This window comes from Phascolarctos cinereus, unplaced genomic scaffold (assembly GCF_003287225.1).
Source record: "Phascolarctos cinereus isolate Bilbo 61053 unplaced genomic scaffold, phaCin_HiC Scaffold_2;HRSCAF=192, whole genome shotgun sequence".
NCBI classification, from domain to species: Eukaryota; Metazoa; Chordata; class Mammalia; order Diprotodontia; family Phascolarctidae; genus Phascolarctos; species Phascolarctos cinereus.
This window is the reverse complement of record NW_027555625.1, coordinates 253202498-253224311: the sequence shown is the minus strand read 5'-3', so window position 1 is coordinate 253224311 and position 21814 is coordinate 253202498. Positions and strand designations below refer to the sequence as shown.

Here is a 21814-nt window from a genome sequence, read left to right as displayed (position 1 = left end):
GTACTTCTTTAAAACTTTCTTGAAGGGAGGGTGGAAGATTTGCAGGAGAGATGAGCAGGAGGGCCTGGGTTCTGGGCCCATGGAGCTACAGCTTTAAGCTGGGCTGGATGGGAGAAGAGGTCAGTCAAGCCAGGTTTTCTGACAGAAGCAGAGACAGATAGTTGTGGCTCAAGCTAAGGCCACTTGTGGGGTTTGCATGAGCACCATTGACCCTAAGCAGAGATTAGTGGAGATGCTCCAAACCCAGCAGATTTGCTTGCCCTAGCCCCCAGGGGAAGTATCTGGGCCCAGAGGGTCTCTATCTAGCATGTCTGGCCCATCTCCATCCACAAACATGAATGCAAATGCATTGATCACTCAGATGCCTTCCTGTATTAGTGCTGCCATCCACCTGGTCTCATCCATTCCCCATCCCTGTCCACAGGCCAGGCCTCAGAAGCTGAAACACTGTCATCTGTGCTGGGTCAGTTGGGAGGGTGTGTAAGAATCATCCAAGGGTCTTACTTGACAGGGAGTTTTACAAGCAAGTTCAAGAAAATGACTCAGTGAAGAAGAACTTTGTGCCTGGACTTGGGCTGGTCAATGCAATAGTTAGAACACAGGCTTAATGAGGTTCTGGGATTGGTCCTGGGTTCACCATGGCCAGAGTGGTGCAATGGAAGGAGCAATAGATCTGAAGTCTGAGGACTTGGGTGCAAATCCTGTGACTAAGGGTAGGTAAGTCACTCAAACTTTCTGGGCTTCCAGAAAGGGGAGGGGTTGGGCTAGACTACCTCGAAATCTCTGCTCCAATGTATCTGGGTTAATGAAATAGCACATCTTCCATTTAACTATAAAGTATGGTGATTTTATTCTCAGGCCCAGCTGGAGATCAGGACCCACCATTGGTCCCAAAGGTGACAGGACCAGATGAGAGATATGGATATGAGGAGGCACTATATTCAGTTCAGTAGTTAGGATACTGTTATGTGCGTGCCTTGACACTGACGCTGATGGTGATGGTGAGGTGACCAGAGTCACACGAATTGGGGGTGGGAGTGGGTGTAGGATTCTCTTTAGCAGAGGCACATCAGTCAAAACCTCTGTGAGGGAGGATGATGACTGAGGAAGCCAAGGGCACCCAGCCCCAGCTCCTCAGGGCTCTTACTGCCTTTAAAATGGAGCTTATCTGCAGGGACACAAGCTTGGGGTAGTCTCCTAGTACTGTGACACTGACAGAAGTGCCCAGCCTGAAGCACACTGACTTAAGTACCAAGGCTCTCGCAAGATCCCCAGAAAGTTTTGGTGTCTGTGGGGGTAGGGTGAAGGGAGTGTAAAAGGGCTTAGAGAGAGATATGTTTCCAAGTCTCAGGACAGAAGGGAATAGCAGAAGTATCTCAGTTTCTCTTAGTGTGGAGAAAAGAAGGAATAGCTCTTATTTATTTGGACAGTCGCAAAATGCTCATTCTAAAATATGGTTGGATCTGCACAGGAGGGGAGATGGTCCTTCTGAGGCCAGAGACCCTTGGGGAGAAAGGCTGCTCTTCTTCCTCTGAGGAGGCTCGGTGAAGGGGGTGGGGGTGGGGGAAGGTGGGGGGAGGGGAAGGTGTAGAGTCCGTGGTCGGAGCCCTTGGAGAAAATCTGGGCGGCACTTCATCTTACCAATGATGGCCTAATTTCTCCTATGATTGTCTCTCCTCCCCCCCCCCCCATTTCTCTTCATGAAATAATCTCTTCATTTCTCCTGGCTCCTTCACAAACTAACCCATATCCAGCTTGCAACTGAAATCAGTGGCTCAAGGCTGAGGGGTGTGTGTGTGTGTGTGTGTGTGCGTGTGTGTGTGTGTACATGTGTGTGTGTGTGTGTGTGTGTGTGTACATGCATGAGTGTGAGTGTGCATATACATGTGGGTTAGAGTCCGGCCCTGCAGGCTGTGTAAAGCCTAATATGGTTCCCATAGTTACAGGGCAGCTTGAGGACATTGCCATCATTCTATCCCTGTAACAGAGAATTCAGTTGTGGGCTCCCAGACATCCCCTGGATCTAACCAGCTTTTCCGTAGTAAAGCCCAGTCCCAGAGCTTGGGGGTGAGTGGGAGCAGAAGCCAGTTTCCAGTGAAGTCTAATTAACATGCATGCCAATTTCTTCCTTTCCCCTGCACTCTCAATCCCAAAGTAACCCAATGGCTCTAGCCATTTTGTGTGTGTGTGTGTGTGTGTGTGTGTGTGTGTGTGTGTGGTGTGTGAAGGGGGAGGGTCGAATCAAAAGAGGGTGGGAGGGAAGAAAAGAAAGAAGTGATAGAAGTGATAAGAAAGAGAGACAAAGCTCTTTAGGCAGGAAGAAAGGGGAACAAGGCTAATGGTGCTTACCTCAGTCCCTGCTTAGAGTTCCTGATTTGTTGGGCCAGCTGTCTGAGAAAGTGGGGGTTCCTGAGGACTTTCCTCATCCTTTTAGGACTTTGATAAGACTATGGCCTTGGATATTTTCCAGGAGAACTCCCATAATACCTTTCCATATGCCTGACCTCTATGGGTGTTTCTTTTGGTCCAGGACACAGCTGTGAACTTGTAGGACCACACTCAGAGTCTCTCCTTCCACTAGTTCAAACTCTGCATCCTCAGTCATATACGAGTATTACCCAATTCCCCAGCCACCTTCTTCTCCTTAGGCCTCCCCATTCCCCTGACCCAGACATTGGCAAGGATAAGGGACCTAGGAAGGATGTCTTGGGGATCTATCAGCATTCTGAGAAGGTAAAATAGTGTTCCTGGGAGCAATTTGAGCCTAACTAGGATATCAGCTTTGTCTCTTTCCCCAAAAGTTCTCATGAGGAGATCTACCAACTCAGGGAGAGCCCCAGGTAACAAGGATCTCCTCAGAGCCATGAATGAGGATCTGGGAGCATAAAGTCTCTCCTTCCCTCTATGTTTGTAATCATCTGGTCCAATTCCCCAACTGGACCACCTAGGGTCAACATTTGTGCATGTTGACTTTGAGGCAGGTGAGAGGGAAGTTTCCCTATAGGGAAACTACCCCTACCCAGCAGGTTGCAGTTAGGGATGAAGACCATAGATTGGGGAGGGGGGAGAGAACGATGTGAGTGGAGGAGCAAAGGTGGAGTGCAAAGTTATGGGAGTCAGAGCCCAGAAAGACCCAAGGTGCCATCCTGGTATAGTGGCTAGGGCACTAGACTTGGAGTCAGGAAGCCCTGGGTTCAAATCCTGTCTCAGACACTTACTGGGCAAGTCATCTAACCTCTCTGAGCCTCAGTTTTTCCTCACCTGGACTCTAATGTCCCTTTCAGCTATATTTTCAGCTATCTATTATCTTGCACTGGGACTCCATGAAGTACCATTCCCTTCCTTCTCCTCCCCTCCCCACCAGTACAGGCCTGTTATCACCATAGACAATTTAGGAGTTTCCTTCACCCATAATTCTGCCACCTGTAGCCATCTCTCTCCATCTCTGTGTGCACACCTTGGCCTCCCTTTATGTGATTTCCCCTCCAGAATAAAAATTTTAGATCTTTTAAGATAAAGCAAGCTTAAAAAGAAAAGGAAGAAAGGAAAAGGGGGAGTGGGTGGGCATGTGAAGACAGGAAGATATTCACTCCCTTGTCTTCCTTTCTTTTTGCAGTAAGCAGCAGAACTCAGCCAAGACCAGGTCTGTGTGGGAACAGCGCACAAGTCAGATCCGTCTGCACAATTTCCAGGCCAGCTGTGAGGCCCTGTACAGTGAGATGGACCCTGAGGAGCGCCTCCGCTATACCACCACCCGGCACATCCGTCCAGACATGAAGACTCACCTGGATCGACCCCTGGTGGTGGAGCCCCGCAGAGAAGAAGGGATCCGGGCCCCAGGGGGCAAAGCAGGGGCTGGGGAGGGGTTGGAGGCCACAGAGCAAACCAAGGTGTCCCCCAGCACGGCTGCTGAGGGCCCTGAGATACCCCGCAAGCACCACCGGCACAGGGAGAAGGAAAAGGAGAAAGAAAAAGAAAAGGCAGGGGCTGGGGAGCAGGAGAAGGTGGAAGGTGTCAGGGAGGAAAATGGGGAGTCGGGCGTTGCCAATAAAGAGGAACGACACCGGCAGCGGAGGAGCAGAAGCAAGGAGACTGGGGGCAACAAAGAGGGGAAATGCGAACGTTCCCGGGGCCAGGAAGGTGGCCGGAGGCACCACCGCCGGGGTTCTGTGGAGGATGTCATAACTGAGAAGGAGCACCGGCGGCACCGTGCCCACCGGCACTCGGCAGAGCCACCGGGCAAAGAAGGCAATGGCACCGTTAGTGGGGCTAAGCCTGAGCGTCGAGCCCGGCATCGGGGTGGCTCCCGCTCAGGGACCCGGGAAGGAGAGCCTGGACCCAAGGGAGAGAATGGAGAGGATCCTCTCCCCGGAGACATAAGACCAGGCACAAAGCCCTATCCATGTATGATTCGGTGGAAAAGGAACCAGGAGAGAAGGATGGGGAGCCTGTGGAGAAGGAGTTGCGGAATCATCAGCCCAAGTGAGTGGGAGACAGCCTAAGCTGTGGGGCTCCTAAAGGAAGGGCTGGGCAGGGTCTGGGGGGAGGGCCGCTGCAGAGAGGATGAGGAGGGCACCAGCCCTAGGGCAAAGAATGCCAGACTAGACTTAAGATGAAAGATGCTGATTGGCATTTGATTTTTCAGCTTGCTTCATTTCCTTCTCAGGTGTCTGCTGAGCACCAGCTGTGTATATGGGGCCACGATGCTCTTCTTTTCCATGACTAATGCTTAGAAATTTATATTTCCCTGGGACCACTGAGGAGAGACAGAGAGTGGTCCACTGGGCTTGGAGAGAGGAAGTGATGATTAATAATAAGAATAAGAATAATAATAACAACAACAACAACAACAGACATTTATGCAGCACTTAACTATGTGCCAGGAGCTTTACAATATCTCATTTGATCTACAAAATAACACTGGGAGATAGATGCTATTATTATTATTCCCCATTTTACAGATGAGGACACTGAGGCAGAGAGTGTTGAGTGACTTGCCCAAGATCACACAGCTAGTAGGTGTCTGGGGTTATATTTGAACTCAGGTCTTCCTGACTCCAGGCCCACCACTGAGCCACCTAGCTGCCCAGGATAGCAGCTGAGGAAGGTGTGGCCAGAGAAGAGCAGACCCCAGTGCAAGGTTTGGGTGGTGGGAAAGGACTTGATGAAGAAAAGATATAGTTGAACCAAGATGAAAAAGAGATAGGGGTCCATGAACCTGAGTGAGTCAGCACATTGGCTTCAAGGGAGGAGGAGTCAGTACACAGAGATGGGAGGTAGAAATGGCAAGAGCTGGCAATTGATCATGTGTGTACAAACACATAATACACATATATACACACACATGCATATACATATATCTATATGTTTGTCTATCTATCAGTCTGCTAGAATCTCAGAGTTGGATGGGACCTCAGAGGTTGTTTTGGGCAACCTTCTTCCATTCTTCCCAACATACTCTGCCTCAACCCTGACAAATAATTATCTAACCTCTGCTGAAATACCTCTAGCTCTGGGGGTTGGGGGTGTGTGTCTCATTCCTTCAGAAGAAAGTCTATTCCATTCTTTGGATGGCTCTGATTGCTAGGCCAGTCTTCTTTAGATTGAGCAGAATTCTGTCTCCCTTTAACACCTTTCCTTTGTCTCCAAGTCTGTGCTCTGGGAGTGACACTGAATAACTCTAATCCCTTCTGAGGAATGTGGTCTCCGAGTCCTTCAGCAGGCCCTCATGAGGCTTGACCTAGTAGATCGCCTCTAAATGTGTTCCAGTTCATCAGTGCCCCTCTTAAAATCTGGAGTCCAGAACTGAGTGAGATTCTTCAGATATGGTAGATAGGGTCAGACCAGGCCCAGCATAGTGATATTATCATTATTCTGGACCCTCTGCTTCCATTCTTGCAGCCTAAGGCCAGGTTAGATTTCTTGGCTCTTGATAAAATTAGGCAGAAGCAAATTAGGAGGGTTGAGTAGTTCTGATTTTTCTCAGTCTGACTTCAGACATTCTTTGAGTCCATTAGTATTATGCCATCTGCCCCAAGCATTGGATCTCTTTTTCTATCTTGTTTTTTTTCTTGCTTCAGTTCATACCTATAAAAGCCCTTTTTATTGTCCTTAGCATTTTTTTTGCAAGCTCCGTAGATTTCCAGTTTTGTTGGAGAGAGAAGACCTTTGGACAATGGTAGAATTTTAGAGCTAGAAGGGACCTCAGGAGTCATCTTAATCCAGCTCCTTCATTTAAGAAAAGAGGAAACTGAGGCCCAGAGAGAAGAAGGTCACATAGACAGTAAGTGGCAGACCTGGACCTGGAATTCCTAGTCCAAGACTCTCTCCATTTAAATGAAACATTTAGGGAACTCAAAAGTTTGGTTTTTGATACAACCCAACTTCCCTATCACTGTTACTTTGAACAAGTTATTTTCACCCCTCTGAGCCTCAGTTTCCTCATTTGTAAATGAGGGGATTGAACTCTATGACCTCTAATGTTCCTCTCCAGCTCTAATATTCTGTGGTTCTATGGCTCTGGATATATTCCTACAATCAATGACTCAATCAATAAACTTTTTTTAGGCACCTACCATGTGCCAGGCACTGTGCTAAGTGCTAGTGATACCAAAAGAGGCAAAAGACAGTCCCTGCCCTCAAGGATCTTACATTCTAATGGGTACAGGATAAGAAGAAGGTAACTGTGGCCCAGGGTAAGTCAGGAAGGCTTCTTGGAGGTCAGTTTTTCAGCTGGGCCTTGAGGAAAATTTAAGTGTTGCTGAGCTTAGATCTGCCTCTTTCTTTCGTGTACTGACTAATATCCATAGAAATTGGACCATTTATGGGATTTTCCATCAAGCATTACCTAATGGTTCTTCAGCTCCAGACAGTTTCCTGCCTGTTCACCATCACTCACTCTTCTACTCTCCACAATCCCTTCACTGAGCATCCAAGCTGTTAACCCCTGGCAACTAAGGAGAGTAGAACAAGGAGATGTTCTCACCTGTGGTCAAAGGATTGCAGATTTAGAGGCAGAAGGGATCTTAAAAGCCATCTAGTGCCAATAGATAAAGACACTGAGGTATAGAGAGTGTAAATGACTTATACAAGGTCATACAGGTAGTATGAAGAGGCAGGTAGTAAATGAGTGGGATAAGATTTGAACTCAGGTCCTCTGGCTCCAAAGCCAGTCCTCCTCCAAAAGTATCGCACTGACTCTCCTGCCCCATTACAAGTGTAGAGAGCAAGGATGCCCCTGATGCATCTCAAGTATCCTAGACAGAGCCACCGCTTGTAGAAGACATTGTGTCATTTTGGCTGACAAGTATTTACTGGGAGTCTAGTATGTGAAGGGTCTGGGCTGTGGGGCAGGTGTGGGCCAAGTCTGCTTATTCTGCCTGGTAGGTGGGCACTGGCCAGCAAGGATCTGACATCTGCTCTTGGATTACAGGGAAAATCAATGTGAGGCGGAGGCCAGTGGTGGGATGGTGGCCATCCCCATTCATACACTGCCCAGCACTTGTCTGCAGAAGGTGAGCGAGCAGCCAGAGGATGCTGACAACCAGAAGAATGTGCACCGCATGACCCAACCTTCCCTGGAGACCCTCACCATACGCATCCCAGTAACCCTGACTGCCCCTGGAGAGACCACCGTTGTTCCAAGTGAGTGGTTCCCTGGCCTTTATGCCACTCTATTCCTTCCCGGCAGGCTCTGGGTCCTTGGTAAAAATAGCAGCCAGAGGGTTGGTATGCCCTGGGGACCTGACTGCTGGAGTTGTTTGGGCCCAATTTTGGCAGTCTTGGGAACAGGCCTGGGCACAAAGGATTTAATCTGGTTGATGAGGTTACAGTATGACAGGATTATCACCCTTCTCCTTCTGGAGGTCTTCTGGCTTTCACTCTCTCAGCTATTCTGCTGCAAACTGACTCTCTGATAACTTCTCTTCCCAGTCTTTACTCTTTAGTGTGAGTTAAAGTGTCTCACTGAGTCACTGTGTACCCTCCCCATGTGCACGCATGGGGTGTGTGTGTGTGTGTGTGTGTGTGTGTGTGTGTGTGTGTGTGATATTTCAAGCCTCCTTTCCTCTTGTGGAGCTCTTAAGGTCTTGCTCTCTCTTAAAGGATATTCAGGTGTCAGCTAGCAAAGGCAGGGTGGGGCAGAGTGGAAGCCCTTCTTGTCATCTCCAGAATCACATGTATCAGCCTTCTGTGAGTTCTGGAATCCTTGACACCCCTGCTTACACCAGCCTTTCATTCTGGGTATCTCAGAGCCCTTCACCCCACATGGCAGGGGTGGAGTCGGGGCCACATGGGGGAAACAGCTTCCTTGTTAGTGAAAAAGAAGTTGGCCAGGATTGTTTGAAACCTACCCTTCCCCCCTACCAAGGGCCATGATCCAAGGAATAGATTAGTGAAGAAATCAGTCAGTCAACAAACATTTATTAAGCACTTACTATGAACTAGACACTGTATTAAGCTCTGGGGAGACACAGAGAGGCAAAAGCCATAGTCTGTTCCCTCAAGGGGCTAACATTCTAATGGGAATGACAACCCCCAAATCACCATGTTCCTGGAAGATATATCCAGTGTAAAAGGGATGAAATCTTAGAGAGAAGGCACTGGCAATTGGTGAGGAGAGGGGGTGGCAGGGAAAGGCTTCTTGCAGAAGACTCCTGAGTCAGCAATCTCTCTTTTTTTTCCTACCTGAGATTAACATGCAGGCTTGCCTTGCTTTAAGAAAATCCGATATATGAACATCTAAACATGGAAAACAGATAAACTGAGGGGGAGTTTTTGCATTTCAAGGGAGGGAGTCCTAGTTTTCTTTCACACATTAAAATAGAATTCAACTTACAAAAATTAGATTTATCCCCCTACAACTTCTCAGGAAGATACCCAATGTAAAAGTCCAATTCCCCTGTGTGGTGACTACGCTACCCAAGAAGCTCTGGCACCCTGGTCAGGGATGGGGGAGGGGGAAATAGGGCTGGCTCTGCCTCACTGTGTTCCTTCTTAACTCAGTTTTTTTATTTATTCAATTTGATAACCATTTATTAAATACTTGACAGTGTATACTTGATACTAGATACCAAGCCAAAAAGGGGGCACAGAACCCCTATTCTCAAAGATCATACCAACCCCACCCCCCCAAAAAAAGCCAGAAACCAAGGGAAAAATTTTAATGTGAAAAACCAGCAGGTGTATGTGAAACATGGACACTGATACATAGCAATGTGGCTTCTCACAGAAGTGGGAGATTAAATACTTCATTAAGGGAATGATGGGGTAGAGAATGTGGAAAGGGGTGTGATATGAAACAAATCTGCACCAGTTAGTAGGCCATAAAAATAGTCCAAGCAAGGCTTGAGGAAGGCTTAAACTGGAAGGGTGGCTGTGTGGGTGGACCAGGGACATATATGCACTTCGATTCACTTCAATTCAATTCAACAAGCATTTTTCAAGTAACTGCTATGTTGGAGGCACTGTGCTTTGCTCCAAAGTTTCAAGGGCTAAAAGGAATAAAGTCAGCCCCCAAACAGTTTCTGCAATGCTTGGGGAAGCAGCCTGTAAACAGATAAATCAATGCAAGGGAAAAACTACTAAGGACTAGGCTGAAACTCTTAACTTGGGGTCCATAAACATTTTTTAAGAATACTTTGATAACTATTTCAATATAAATGATTTCCTTTGTAATCTTCTGTATATTATTTTATACATTTAAAAACACTCATAAGAAGGGATGTATAGTTTTCACCAGACTACCAAAGGGGTCCATGACACCAAAAAGGTTAAGAACCTTTGGTATAGGGAGATCCAAGTGAAGGAATCTAAAGATTTGTGACGTATAAAAAGTTTGAGAGACATAGTTTCTGGGTAATTAATAAAAGGGGTCAGTGGTACTCTTGAATGCCAAAGACTCCTCATGAAACCCACTCAACATGTATATGCCCTTGGAAGAGTGGGTGTTCCTGTGGGTGACAATCAACTCTGATAGGTTAACAATTAATGAGAAGAATGAATATTATAATGAGAGGTAAGGAGGGGCCATTCTGATCATTCTTGCTCCTAGACCACCCCCAGCCTCTGGCAGTCTAGACAAAGGATCTACCCTTCACCCAAGCCTGAGTAGAATACAATGGACTTCCCCACTTGGGTGGAGTCTGAAGATGATTGAGGAGATAGATGCTGACTTGGCCCTGTAGAGAATGAGGAGATAGGAAGAGAAAAACCCTGGATCTCCCCAATAATTGGTTATTTAATAATCATTTCTCTCATATTCTAAGAGGTTGTAGTGATGAGGGAGTGTATCTCAGTCCCAGGAGACAAGCAGTTACAAAGGAGTTTGAATACTGAGTTGGGGTGGAGTGGGGTGGGGGATAGTATATAGCAAGTTGACTAGTTTGGCCTGGTTGTAAGATGCCTGAAGTAGAATGGTGTGAAATAAATCTAGAAAGGTAGGCTGCAACCAGATTGTTGAAGACTTCAAATATCGAGATGAAAAGTTCTATTTTATCCTACAGACCATAGGGAGCCACTTTTCTAGCTATGCTTTAAGAGGATTATTTTGAAGACAGGAGAGACTGGAGCAGGGACACCAATTAGAAGGCTATTGCAATGAAAAAGAAAAGTGACAAAGATCTAATGAAGGGTGGTGGTGACATGAAGGAAGGGTGCTAAGGGTACTGTGAAAGCAGAATTGACAAGACTTGGCAACTGATTGAATGTGGGGAGTGAGAGAAGAAAGAGTGGAGGATTGATGCTGAGTTTGGAAATCTAAAAGAATGATGGTGCCCTCAACAGATACTGTGAAATTCAGAGGAGTGGGCTGAGGAGGGAAGATAATGACTGTTTTGGGTTAGTTAAGTTTGCATCTTCACAAAAGGAGATTCAGCTTAAGGCATTTTATTTTTTGAAGGCCATCTGAGGGTCACCTTCCTACAGACCCAGTTGTGAAGTAAGGCTTCCCACTTGCTCTTTTGACCTTTCCCTCCTCTTCCTTCTTGCCCTCTTACCCCCCATACCTCTCCCAGCTTCCTAGTCCCACCTGCCTAGATCTCCTGGGTCTTGATAATCAATGAGGAGGGGGATCCTACTTTGAGATCATTGAACCTAGGGGATTGATGACAGGCTTTGCTTTCTTGGTGAGTGTATTCATAGCTAGAAAAGAGTGAAAAGAAGATTCTTAGGGGGAAGGGTGTATATATTTGTTAAGAGCAAAAATAGTCTCTTTTGGAAGAGGATTTTATTCTAATGGGGGTGGGAAGTAGGCAATGAACAGGTGATGACACATTGCCAATCTTCAAGTGTTTCTATTCATGAAATGACTTGGATCTAGTTTGCATTCCGTTATATGTTCTCCCCAGAATTATGTGGGGCTTTAGGAAGGTCTGACCATTAAATTAGTGAAAGTAGTCCTACATGTAAACCAGAATTATACTTTACATTTATTTAGTATTTCATTTCCCCACAACAACATGTAAAAACAATAATTTAACATTCATTTTTAAAAATTTTAAGTTCCAAATCTCTCTCTCCCTCCTTCCCCTCCTCTCTCCCTGAGACAGGGTATATAGACTATATATGTGCGGCCATGCAAAATATATTTCCATATTAATCATGTTGTGAAAGAAAACACACCAAAAAAACCCCAAGAAAAATAAATTAAAAAAAAAAAGGATGCTTCAATATACTTTCAGACTCCATTAGTTCTTACTCTGTAGGCAGATAGCATTTTTCATCATGAGTCCTTCAGAATTGTCTTGAATCTTTGTATTTATGAGAAAAGCTAAGTCATTTATAGTTGATCATCATACAGTATTGCTGTTACTGTGTACCATGTTCTCCTGGTTCTGCTCACTTCACTTTGTATCAATTCCTGCAAGTCTAGGTTTTTCTGAGAGCATTCTACTTGTCATTTCTAATAGTACAATAGGAGCAAATTAATCTCTCACACATGTATTCCATGTAGACAAGGGCAATAGAATGGTGAAGGGCCTTGAGTCCATGTCAAAGAAAAATTGATTAAAAGACCCGGGAGTGTTTTGCCTGTTGAAGAGAAGCTCACGGGTGCCATGATAACAATCTTTATGTGCTGGAAGGACTGTCACATGGAGGAGGGATTAGACTAGTTTTATTTATCTTGGGAGACCATCACCTGGAGCAGTGGAAGTTAGAAAGAGACCAAGTTAGGCTTGATATCTGAGGGAAGCTTCCTAACAATTCTGAGCTGAGAGTGAATTTGGCTGCTTAAAAAGGTGACGGGTTCCTGCTCCATGGATGTCTTCAAGGCTCGATAACCATTTGTAGTAGGGATTATATCTGTGAATGGGTTGAGCTAGACATCCCCTCCAACTCTCAAATTCTGGATTCTTTATAGTTTACAAAACTTTGTACTTTATAAAGCATTCAGGAAGTGCTACAGGGATCTCAAATGAATATTATCTGAACAAGGAATCATTTGTAGCTATGCATGCAAGGTCCTGCCATAAGTAATGAATATTCTCTTACTCACTGTGTGTCCATGGACAAATCACTTCCTCTTTTTGAGCCTCAACTTCCTTTTATTTAAGGTGAGGAGATTGGACTAGATGGTCTCTGAAGGTCCCTTACATTTCTAACATTTTGTGAATCTATAATGGGAGTGTTTTAGGATGATTAATCCTTGGTGTAGGCAGATTGGAACTGAGGGACTGAGGATGGAGGCAGGAAGGCCTGTGAGGAGGCTAAGGTAGTGATCTAGGTATGAGATAATGAGGGCCTGGACCAGAGGTGGTGACTCAGGAGAGGATAGCAGACAGGACAGATGTGAGGGCAATAATGAAAGATTTCATGGTTTAGAAGTTGAGAGGGGTTATTGAGAAATCAGTGTCTGAATGAGCCCTCCAGGAAGGGTGGTGAAACTAAAATCAGCCCAGCAATGAGGGGGCTGTATTTCCACATGACTAATTCAGGCTGGTGTGCATCGTTGCACTGGGGCCATAAAAAGTACACGGCAAATACTGAATTAAATTGGATTGGCTTGAGTTTAATTGAAATCCAGGCTTTTACAGTCTTAATATAAAAGATTCTCCACAGAAATAACTGGTGAGAATTAAGTCAGTGTTAGTGTGCCTCTGCTTCTCACTTTATAAGTCTGAGTTTGCAAGGTTAAATTTCACAGGGCCATTTGTTTTCTCCTAGATGCTCTGCTTGTATTTCATATTAGCTGCTACTAATCGAATGGCTTTGTCTTTATTATGTCCTTTTAATTTAAAGGGCTAGATTTCTCACGGATGTGGACAAATGAGGGAAGGGGGCTATCATAGTCTTCACCATTCAATTAATAGTTTTTTTTCTATACGAAAACATAAGTTTTAAAAATGAAACGAGGTGCATTCAATATTTATAAAACGTAATTTCATCAGGGTGGGTAGTCCTGCCATTGACATTGATTAAAACTCCTGTTTGCCTCAGTTGATGGTTTCATGAGGTGTTGTGGCCAAGCATTTGGTGATGAGCCTCCTTCAAATTTAGCTAGATTTATCCTCAGGGTAAATAAAGAGACTTTAACTGGGCCTCTACTCAGAGTTTTTTTTTTTTCCAAATTGGTAGAAATGGCCACAGGTTGTTTGTCGGGCACAACCATTGAGTTAAGGTCATTTTTATGCCATAATGAAACATCTTGAGAAAGATATAATAACAATTAACCCTTAATTAGAACAAGATTTAAAGAAAGATGACACATGGTTTCATTAAGCACATTTCTTATGAACTATTATCAATAACCACTTAACTGAACTATGGTTCTTTTAATTCCAAACAGAAAATCACCTCCCAACTTTCCCTGAACTTTTCTTAAACTCAAGATCCTATCTGGGGCATATATATTAGGCTAACTCCTGTCTTTAGGTTTAGGGGCAGTTTTGAGTCAGAAATCCTGAGAGTAGCTGCCATAGAAATTCCTGAGAGGCTGTGTAGGGGAACAAAGTTGGGTTTGAGAGGATGTTGGTCATTTTCCAGTGTGTTGCCTCTCTCCTTCACAGTTGTTTCCTAAATGCTGTTCCACCTCTCCCTTGGGTGATTGGGTGGTAAATCTGCTCTGACAGATAATAATGGATTTAATTTATCAAATTACATCTTATGAGTCAGTATATTTTATGAGTGGTCCCAGGAAATCTGTCACCCCTGGGAGCTGAAATATCAGCTAATGAAAGTAATTAAAAAGGAAAAACTGAACAAGTACGAGGAAAATAAAATCCTTCTACAGAAGGCTCAGTTAAAACAGAGGTAGCAGGCTTTTCAGCCTTCAAGTGCTCTTGGTAAGTAGTCCTCAACAGTATGTTGAGTAGGCAGACCTTAGAAGAGAAAGAAAAAGAAGAAAAGAATGATGAAAGCGAATGTAGATAAGGAGACAGAGTGAGGAGATTTGAATGCCACTCCAACTGCCTTCCATAGGGAGGTTCAGTGGTACCTGTCCTTTAGTATGGGCCAGACACTGTGCTAAGCAATGGTGTTCCCATGACAAAAAGTGAAACAGTGCCTTCCCTCATGAAGCTTACATTCCAAGGGAGAGATTATATATATACATATATGTGTGTGTGTGTACATATATGTGTGTATATACATATGTAAAATGGATGTATGTATATATGCATATATAGTCATAATATACATACATATGTACATACACACAAAATAAATAATGAGATAGCTATTAAGGAGGCTACATTCTTGTTATCTGGTCAATTCCTACATCCTTAAGGAGAAAAGGGGCAAATTAGAGAAAGTTCAGAAATTTCTTGATTGCTAATAAAGCCAAGGCAATGTTTCTATTGGCTGTTTGCAGCTTTTCTGCTTTGGAAGATGTACTCTGGAACTGTGGTCAGCTTGGGCACTGAAATCCTCATGTCATGTTCATTCACAACCACAAGCCACAGACCTGGATCTCTGCATGCAAGGGATGGGTTCATTCCTAACTGATGGAATGTCAACTCTAAATGAGTTCCTTCCCAATTCAGTCCCAGACAGAGAGTTATTTCAAAGTTCTGAGTCTCTGAGCCCAGGTAGGATGAGGGCATCAGGTCCGGTACTAGGAGAATGGCATTTTTATCTGACATCGTCACCCTGCAGAGGCTACTCTTAAAGCTTGCCTTGTTTTCCCTGATTATCTACAATGACCTTGTCCTCTAGGACACACAGACAGACAAGTTGTCTGTCCAGTTCAGTTGAAATTGGTTTATATTTTCAGCTACCATCAACTCAGTGGGCACTGAAATCCTTATTAGTCACCCACTGTGAAAAGTAATACTGTGATTTGTCCAGAAACTACCTCCTTCAAGTTTTATATCTGTAAAATTAGGGGTAATAATAGCATCTACCTCCCAGGGTTGTTCTGAGGATCAAATGAGATAATACCTGTAAGGCATTTAGCACAGTGCCTGGCACATGCTAAGTGCCACATAAATGTTAGGCGTTGTTGTCATTGTTGTTGTTATTGCTACTTCCCCTTTCCATGCCCGGTGGACCTCTCTGCACCCTGTAAATATTAGCTGTTTTTATTACATGGTGTACCTTCAGGCATCCAAGTTGGAGATGAAAAGTAAGTGGTGATGTCTTAGGTGAATTGAGGAGCTGTGTGTCTCCTTTATCCTCCACAGTCTGGAATAGGAGTCAACAACTTGTGGTCTATGTGGCCAATTATGCTACCATATGGAAGACTAGATTCATTCATTCATTCATTCATTCATTCACTCACTCATCACACTTTTCTTAAATGTCTATTGTGAGCCCAGTTTGTGCTGGGTGCTAAAGGGAATTGCTAATTTAACTAAAATGTGCCCTTATGGAGCTAGTAGGGAGATGAGACACAAACATATAACGGCCCTTAAGTGTATTAGAATAGTACAAAAAAGGGCAGGGGGCTATGTGGAGTCCACAAAGGAAGGCCATTACCAACTGAGGGGAGCTGGGAAGGCTTTTAGACAAAGTGGCTTTGAATTGGACTTCAAAGAATGGGTAAGAATTCAACAGGAAAAGAGGAGAAGAGAAGATATTCTAGGGATAGGGAACAGGCAAAGGGAAAGCAAAGGCATGGAGGGGGGAGGGAGCATAGCAGGTATAGCATGGGCAGGCAACAATCCAATTGTAGTATTGCCAGGCGAGCGCATGGGTATGGTATCTAACATGGCATCTACATCCTCTCTCAGAGCTGGCACCTTCAACCTCACTTACACATCAAGTCTGGGTCCTCATTCTTGGAGAACTAGGGGTAACCCTAGTGTGGAAGAATATACTCCTGACTTTCCACGGTAACTTCTGAGCTACAGTGTGCTTTCCACTTACACGAATCACCCTTGACTTTTAAATTTTTAAAATTTTTTTTTGCAATTTATAAGAACTTATTTTCTCTCCCCCATTAAAAAAGAAAAAAGAAAAAGAAAACTCTTAGATCAAATATGCATAGTCAAACAAAATCGATTCCCAGAGTGACCATGTCTGGCAGTATGTGTCTCATTTCTGCATCTCTCTTTCAGAAGATGTGAATGGCATTCTTCATCATGAGCCCTTTTCTGTTGGCTGTTGTATTGGCCAATTTCTATAATCTACGAGCCATTGTGGTTGGTCAAGTATTTCAAAGTTGATTGCCTTTACAAAGTTGTAAGGACAACTAGGTAGCACAATGAAGTGATAAGGTAGATGGCAAAGTAGATAGAGTCCTGAACCTTGAGTCAGGAAGACCTGAGTTCAAATCCAGCTTCAGACTTACTTGCTTTGTGACCCTGGGCAAGCTACTTATCTTCTATCTATCTCAGTTTCTTCATCTGTGAAATAAGGATAATAACACCTACTTCTCAGTAATTTGTGAAGATAAAATGAGATAATATTTATAAATTGGTTTGAAAATCTTAAAGCAAAATGCTAGCCATTATTATTGTTAGTGTTGTTACTTTTTATCATATAAAATGCTATCCTGGTTCTGCTAATATTGCTCTGCATCATTTTATACAAGTCTCCCCAGGTGTCTCTGAAGCCATGCTTTTCATCATTCCATATTGGACAATTATATTCCGTTATGTGCAAATATAATAATTTGTTCATTTGTTTACCAGTTGATGGGAACCTTTAGTGTCCAGTAACTTAATAACTTTTTGGATATAGTTCCAAATTGCTTTCCAGAATTGCTAGATCATATCGCTACTCTGTCAACAATGCATTTGTGTACCTTTTTTTCCTGAAGGCTTTCCAACATTTGTCACTTTCCTTTTTTTTTTTTTTTGCCAACTTTGCCAGTGTGGTATGAGAGAGAAACTCTGTTACTTTAATTTCTGTAGGACAGCTAGATGACACAATGGATAGAGTGCCAGGCCTAGAATCAGGAAGATGGGGGTTAAAATCCAGCCTTAGATACTCAGTAACTGTGTGATCTTGGGCAAGTCACTTAACACTGTTTACCTCAGTGTCCTCAACTGTAAATTGAGCTGGAGAAGGAAATGACAAACTACTCCAATATCTTTGATAAGAAAATTCCAAAAGTGGTCATGAAGAGTCAGGTATGACTGAAATAACTGAACAACAAAAAAAATTATTAGTGATTTGTTTAAATATGGCTATTGATAGCTTGGATTTCTCCCTGTGAAAATTGTTCAAATCCTTTGACCATTTATCAATTAGGGAATGGTTCTTATTCTTATAAATTTGAATCAGTTCCTTATATAGCTTGGGTGTAGACTTTTATCAGAGAAATTTGCTGCAAAGAATTTTTTTCCTTAGCTGTTTCTCTTCGAATCTTAGCAGCATTGTTTTATTTTTACAAAACCTTATAAATTTTGTGTAATCAAAATTGTCTATTTTATCTTCTGTGAACCTCTCCATCACTTATTTGGTCATGAACTCTTCCCCATCCATAGGACCAAAATAGAATTTCTTCCTTAACTCCTCTAATTTCTTTATGAAGTTACCTTTGCTATCCAAGCCATGTGTCCAATATAGAACTTATCTTGGTACACAATGTGACATTTGTCTAAACCCAATTTCTGCCAGACTGCTTTCCAGTGTTCCCAGCAGTTTTTGTCAACTGGTGAGTCCTCCCCCTAGTTCTTGGGGTCTCTAGTTTTTTTTTTATTAAATATTAGTCTATTAGGTTCATTTGACTTTTAAAAGTGACAAATTTATTAAAAGAGAAGGCCACAGCAAGAATAATCATAGTGTAACACTTTCTCAATACAGTGTAAAATTAAGAATAACCAAAATAAACCCACAAACCTCAGTCATACTCTCCCAATAATGTACATACACAGTGTCCATGGAGGAGCATGGAAACACACCTATAAAGACCTAGCAGTAGGGCACATGAATAGGAGATCCATGAGCAGAGCACAGCAGAGTACCCAGAACAACTCATGACTTTGGACTCCAGGCCTGGTTGTTAGTGGTTGCTTTTAAGCAACAGTCTATAGTCAGGGGTGGGGAACCTGCAGCCTCGAGGCCACATGTGGTCCTCTAGGTCCTCAAGTATGGCCCTTTGGCTGAATCCGGATTCAGGATTTAACAAAGTTGACCAAAAGAAAAAAAAAAGAAGGAAAGTGACAAATGTTGGAAGGCCTTCAGGAAAAAAGGTACACAAATGCATCACTGACAGAGTAGTGATATGGTGTAGCAATCCTGGAAAGCAATTTGGAACTATGTCCAAAAAGTTGCTAAGTTACTGGACACTAAAAAAGGTAAATAAATGAACAAATTATTATATTTGCACGTAATGGAATATAATTGTGCTATATGGAGTGATAGAAAGGGCTGCACTTGAGGACCTAGAGGGCCACATATGACCTCAAGGCCACAGGTTTCCTTCTCCTCGATACCAAGAATGACTTGTTTCTTTTGTGAGATCCTCTGCCCTCTTGCCTGAAGAAAACTCCCCCCCCTCTTCTGAAACAGTGTGAAGCTCTTTCCATAAAGCAGACACATCACATTGTTTCAGTGAAACAGTTACCTTAAGCCTGGGGTCTGTGGCTTTCCACTTTGTTCTCATGGCTGTCTTTTTTTGTTCGTTTGTTTGTTATTTCAGTGATAAACTGTTTCCTTAAGCCAGAGACCTACAAAGCTTCTCAGATTTGCTCTCTTGAGCTCTGAGGACTTTCTCCTTTAAGCTAGAGTAGGCAGTAGAGGGCCAAGCCATCATGACCTTGGGGGCTGGCTTCTTTCAGGCTGAAGATCTTCCTAAAAAAGGAATGTGGACGAGCCCAGCCAGGTCTTCACATAGCAGGATTCTGCAGCAACCTGGAGCAGGACAAAGCTCTCCTCCAAACAATCAGTCCCTACCTCTGCTTTCAGGAGCTGTCTCTCTCCTCAGTTAGCTCTCATACTGTAGATGATGCTAAAGAGAAATGTGGACAAGCCCAGTCAGGTCTTCTCACTCCATCCTGTTCTGTATTAATTACTTTGCTGTATATGACCCTTCGTGAATTAGTGTCCTTCAGTGTCTTTTCCCTTCTTCTCATCACTAAAAAATATTTAGTTGCTGAAGGTGAAGGATTCCAGACTCCTGGGAACATCTTCCTCCCTTGTCTGGCCTTATGGGCAGTTCTCTTTGATTTAGTGAAACTAGCTATACCAAGATGATAACTCCATTATCTATGTTCCTGACATTTTCTTTCAACAAGTATACTATTTTTCTTTGTATAGCCACCTGCATTTTAGCGAGTAACCAACTTTCTTTTTCTTTGTTTCATATAATGTATAAATATTGCTTGCTGCATTGTGAATAGGGCATTCCCCATCAACTGCTGGTGGAGAATACCATACTCTGAATATAATAAAACCTGTTTCTGATTTGTTCTGGCTTATTGGCATTAGCTAGTCAAATTGATAAACAAATTCATGCAAAATATAAAAAACAATCTGCAGTTTTTACGTTTTCTCCAAATAGCTCTTTGATTTATCATTTTTCAAGTATAGCCTTCAAAACCCAGCTCTTGTATTTGATTTTTTTTTTGCTTCTTTTTTTGTGAGGCAATTGGGGTTAAGTGGACTTGCCCAGGATCACATAACTAGTAAGTGTCAAGTGTCTGAGGCTGTATTTGAACTCAGGTCCTCTGATTCCAAGGCCAGAGCTCTATCCACTGCGCCATCTAGCTGCCCCCAAGCCCAACTCTTAAATTTGAACTACTGGGTTGATTACATTTTGTTTTTAACAGGTCCAAAGGACATGACTAATTCTCTTAGCCAATCCCTAGATGTTGCCTGTATAGCTTCACAGATGACAATAATAATATTCCAATATTTGAAGGACCTGTAATTCCTTCAGAATGGGTACTCCTTCCAACAATGCAGATTGCCATCCCTTTGTACCTTAGTAGATGGTCTTTCTGTGGCCGATCTGGTAACGAACCTCTTAACCTTAGCTTGGCTGGTTCTTGGACAATAGACATTCAGTCCATCATTGGAATTATATTCCAAGCCTTTCCAGATTGACTGCACCTGTCAGATCTTACCTGACACAGTCAGGGTCACCTTCAAATCACAATTAAAGCATTTCAGTGGGATTTTATTGGGAGGACAATACTAGTAATTAGTTTCAAGAGGAATAATAGCACTTTACATTCATACAGTGCTTTACAGTTTTCAAAGAAATTTCACATCCATTACTTCACTGGATACTAACAACACTGTGAGGTTGTTATCATCATTTTATAGGTGAAAAAATGAACTTGAAGAGATTAGGGGATTTACCCAAGGTCACATAGTTTTTAAGTAGTAGAGACAGAGCTAGAACCTACATCTTTTGACTCCTAATTCAGTGTACTTTCCTGGAGTTCTTTCTTCCTTTCAGACTGTGCCCCCAAAAGGGAGAGGAGCCCCTTAGTTCTTTCCATTTGCCTCAGGGTGATGTTGGGCCTGCTGGCATGTGGTGAATTAGACCTGTGGCCTCTGCGGGTGTGTTATTGACCTGTGGTTGTTGACTCTTTTTTTTCTTGCAGTGAACAATGTTGACTTTGAAGGTAAAGTGGAAGAGAAGAAGGACGTGGAGGCCGGTGATGTGACAAGGAGTGGACCCCGTCCAATTCTCCCCTACAGCTCCATGTTCTGCTTAAGCCCCACCAACCTGTAAGATTCCCCATGAACTCCTACATATATGTGTACTTGTTTGTGGGCTATACATGTGTGTGGAAAGTTGCCTGGCTGACCTGTGGAGAAGGTAGCAGAGCCAGTCTTCAATACATAGATTTGAAACCATCCAGCCACATGGGCTGTAATTCAATGGCAAGTATTGTGTTTCCATGTATGCTGCCCTGGGCTGGATGCTCAGGGGAACACAGGAGAAGTGTGAGACTTGGTCTCTGCCCTTAAGGAGCTGACACTGTAGTTGGGAAGACCAGACTGACTCACAGGATGCAATTGCAGGACAGTGGAAGTGTTTGCCAGTCTAGCCCTCCCTTTCTGTTACTCCTCTCACAGGAGCAAGGATTTAGGATCCTGGAAGGACTTACTTGCCTTCCCCGCTGGATTGCTTGGGCTTACCTAATGTACCAGGTTTAGGCAGTTTTCTCCTGGTCCAGACCTTGAGATGTTGGGCATGCCCACCAAGTCCTTCAAGGATCCTGAGTCCTTGCCCCTGTGAGGATGGAGCCACAGAAGAGACTATTTGAGTGTCAGATTAAATAGAGTAGATTATTAAGTGCCAGAGGTCAGAGGTGAGAGAGGTTACTGTGGACTGTAATGGCGAGGGAAGGCTTCTTAAAGAAGGTGGATCTTGAACGGGACCTTGAAGAATGGGTAAGATTTGATAGAAGGAGTTCATTCCAAGTGGAGGGAGAGAGAGAGAGAGAGAGAGAGAGAGAGAGAGAGAGAGAGAGAG

At 43.6% G+C, this 21814-nt stretch overlaps 1 protein-coding gene across 1 annotated transcript in view; it reads left to right on the top strand.

Moving 5' to 3' along the window:
* CACNA1B (calcium voltage-gated channel subunit alpha1 B) overlaps nucleotides 1-21814 on the top strand; it is a 252226-nt gene that overhangs the window by 131150 nt on the left and 99262 nt on the right. Inside the window, 4 exon segments of the mRNA XM_078149926.1 lie at nucleotides 3617-4364; nucleotides 4367-4482; nucleotides 7433-7644; nucleotides 20937-21063. Coding sequence (XP_078006052.1) covers nucleotides 3617-4364; nucleotides 4367-4482; nucleotides 7433-7644; nucleotides 20937-21063 — 1203 coding nt within the window.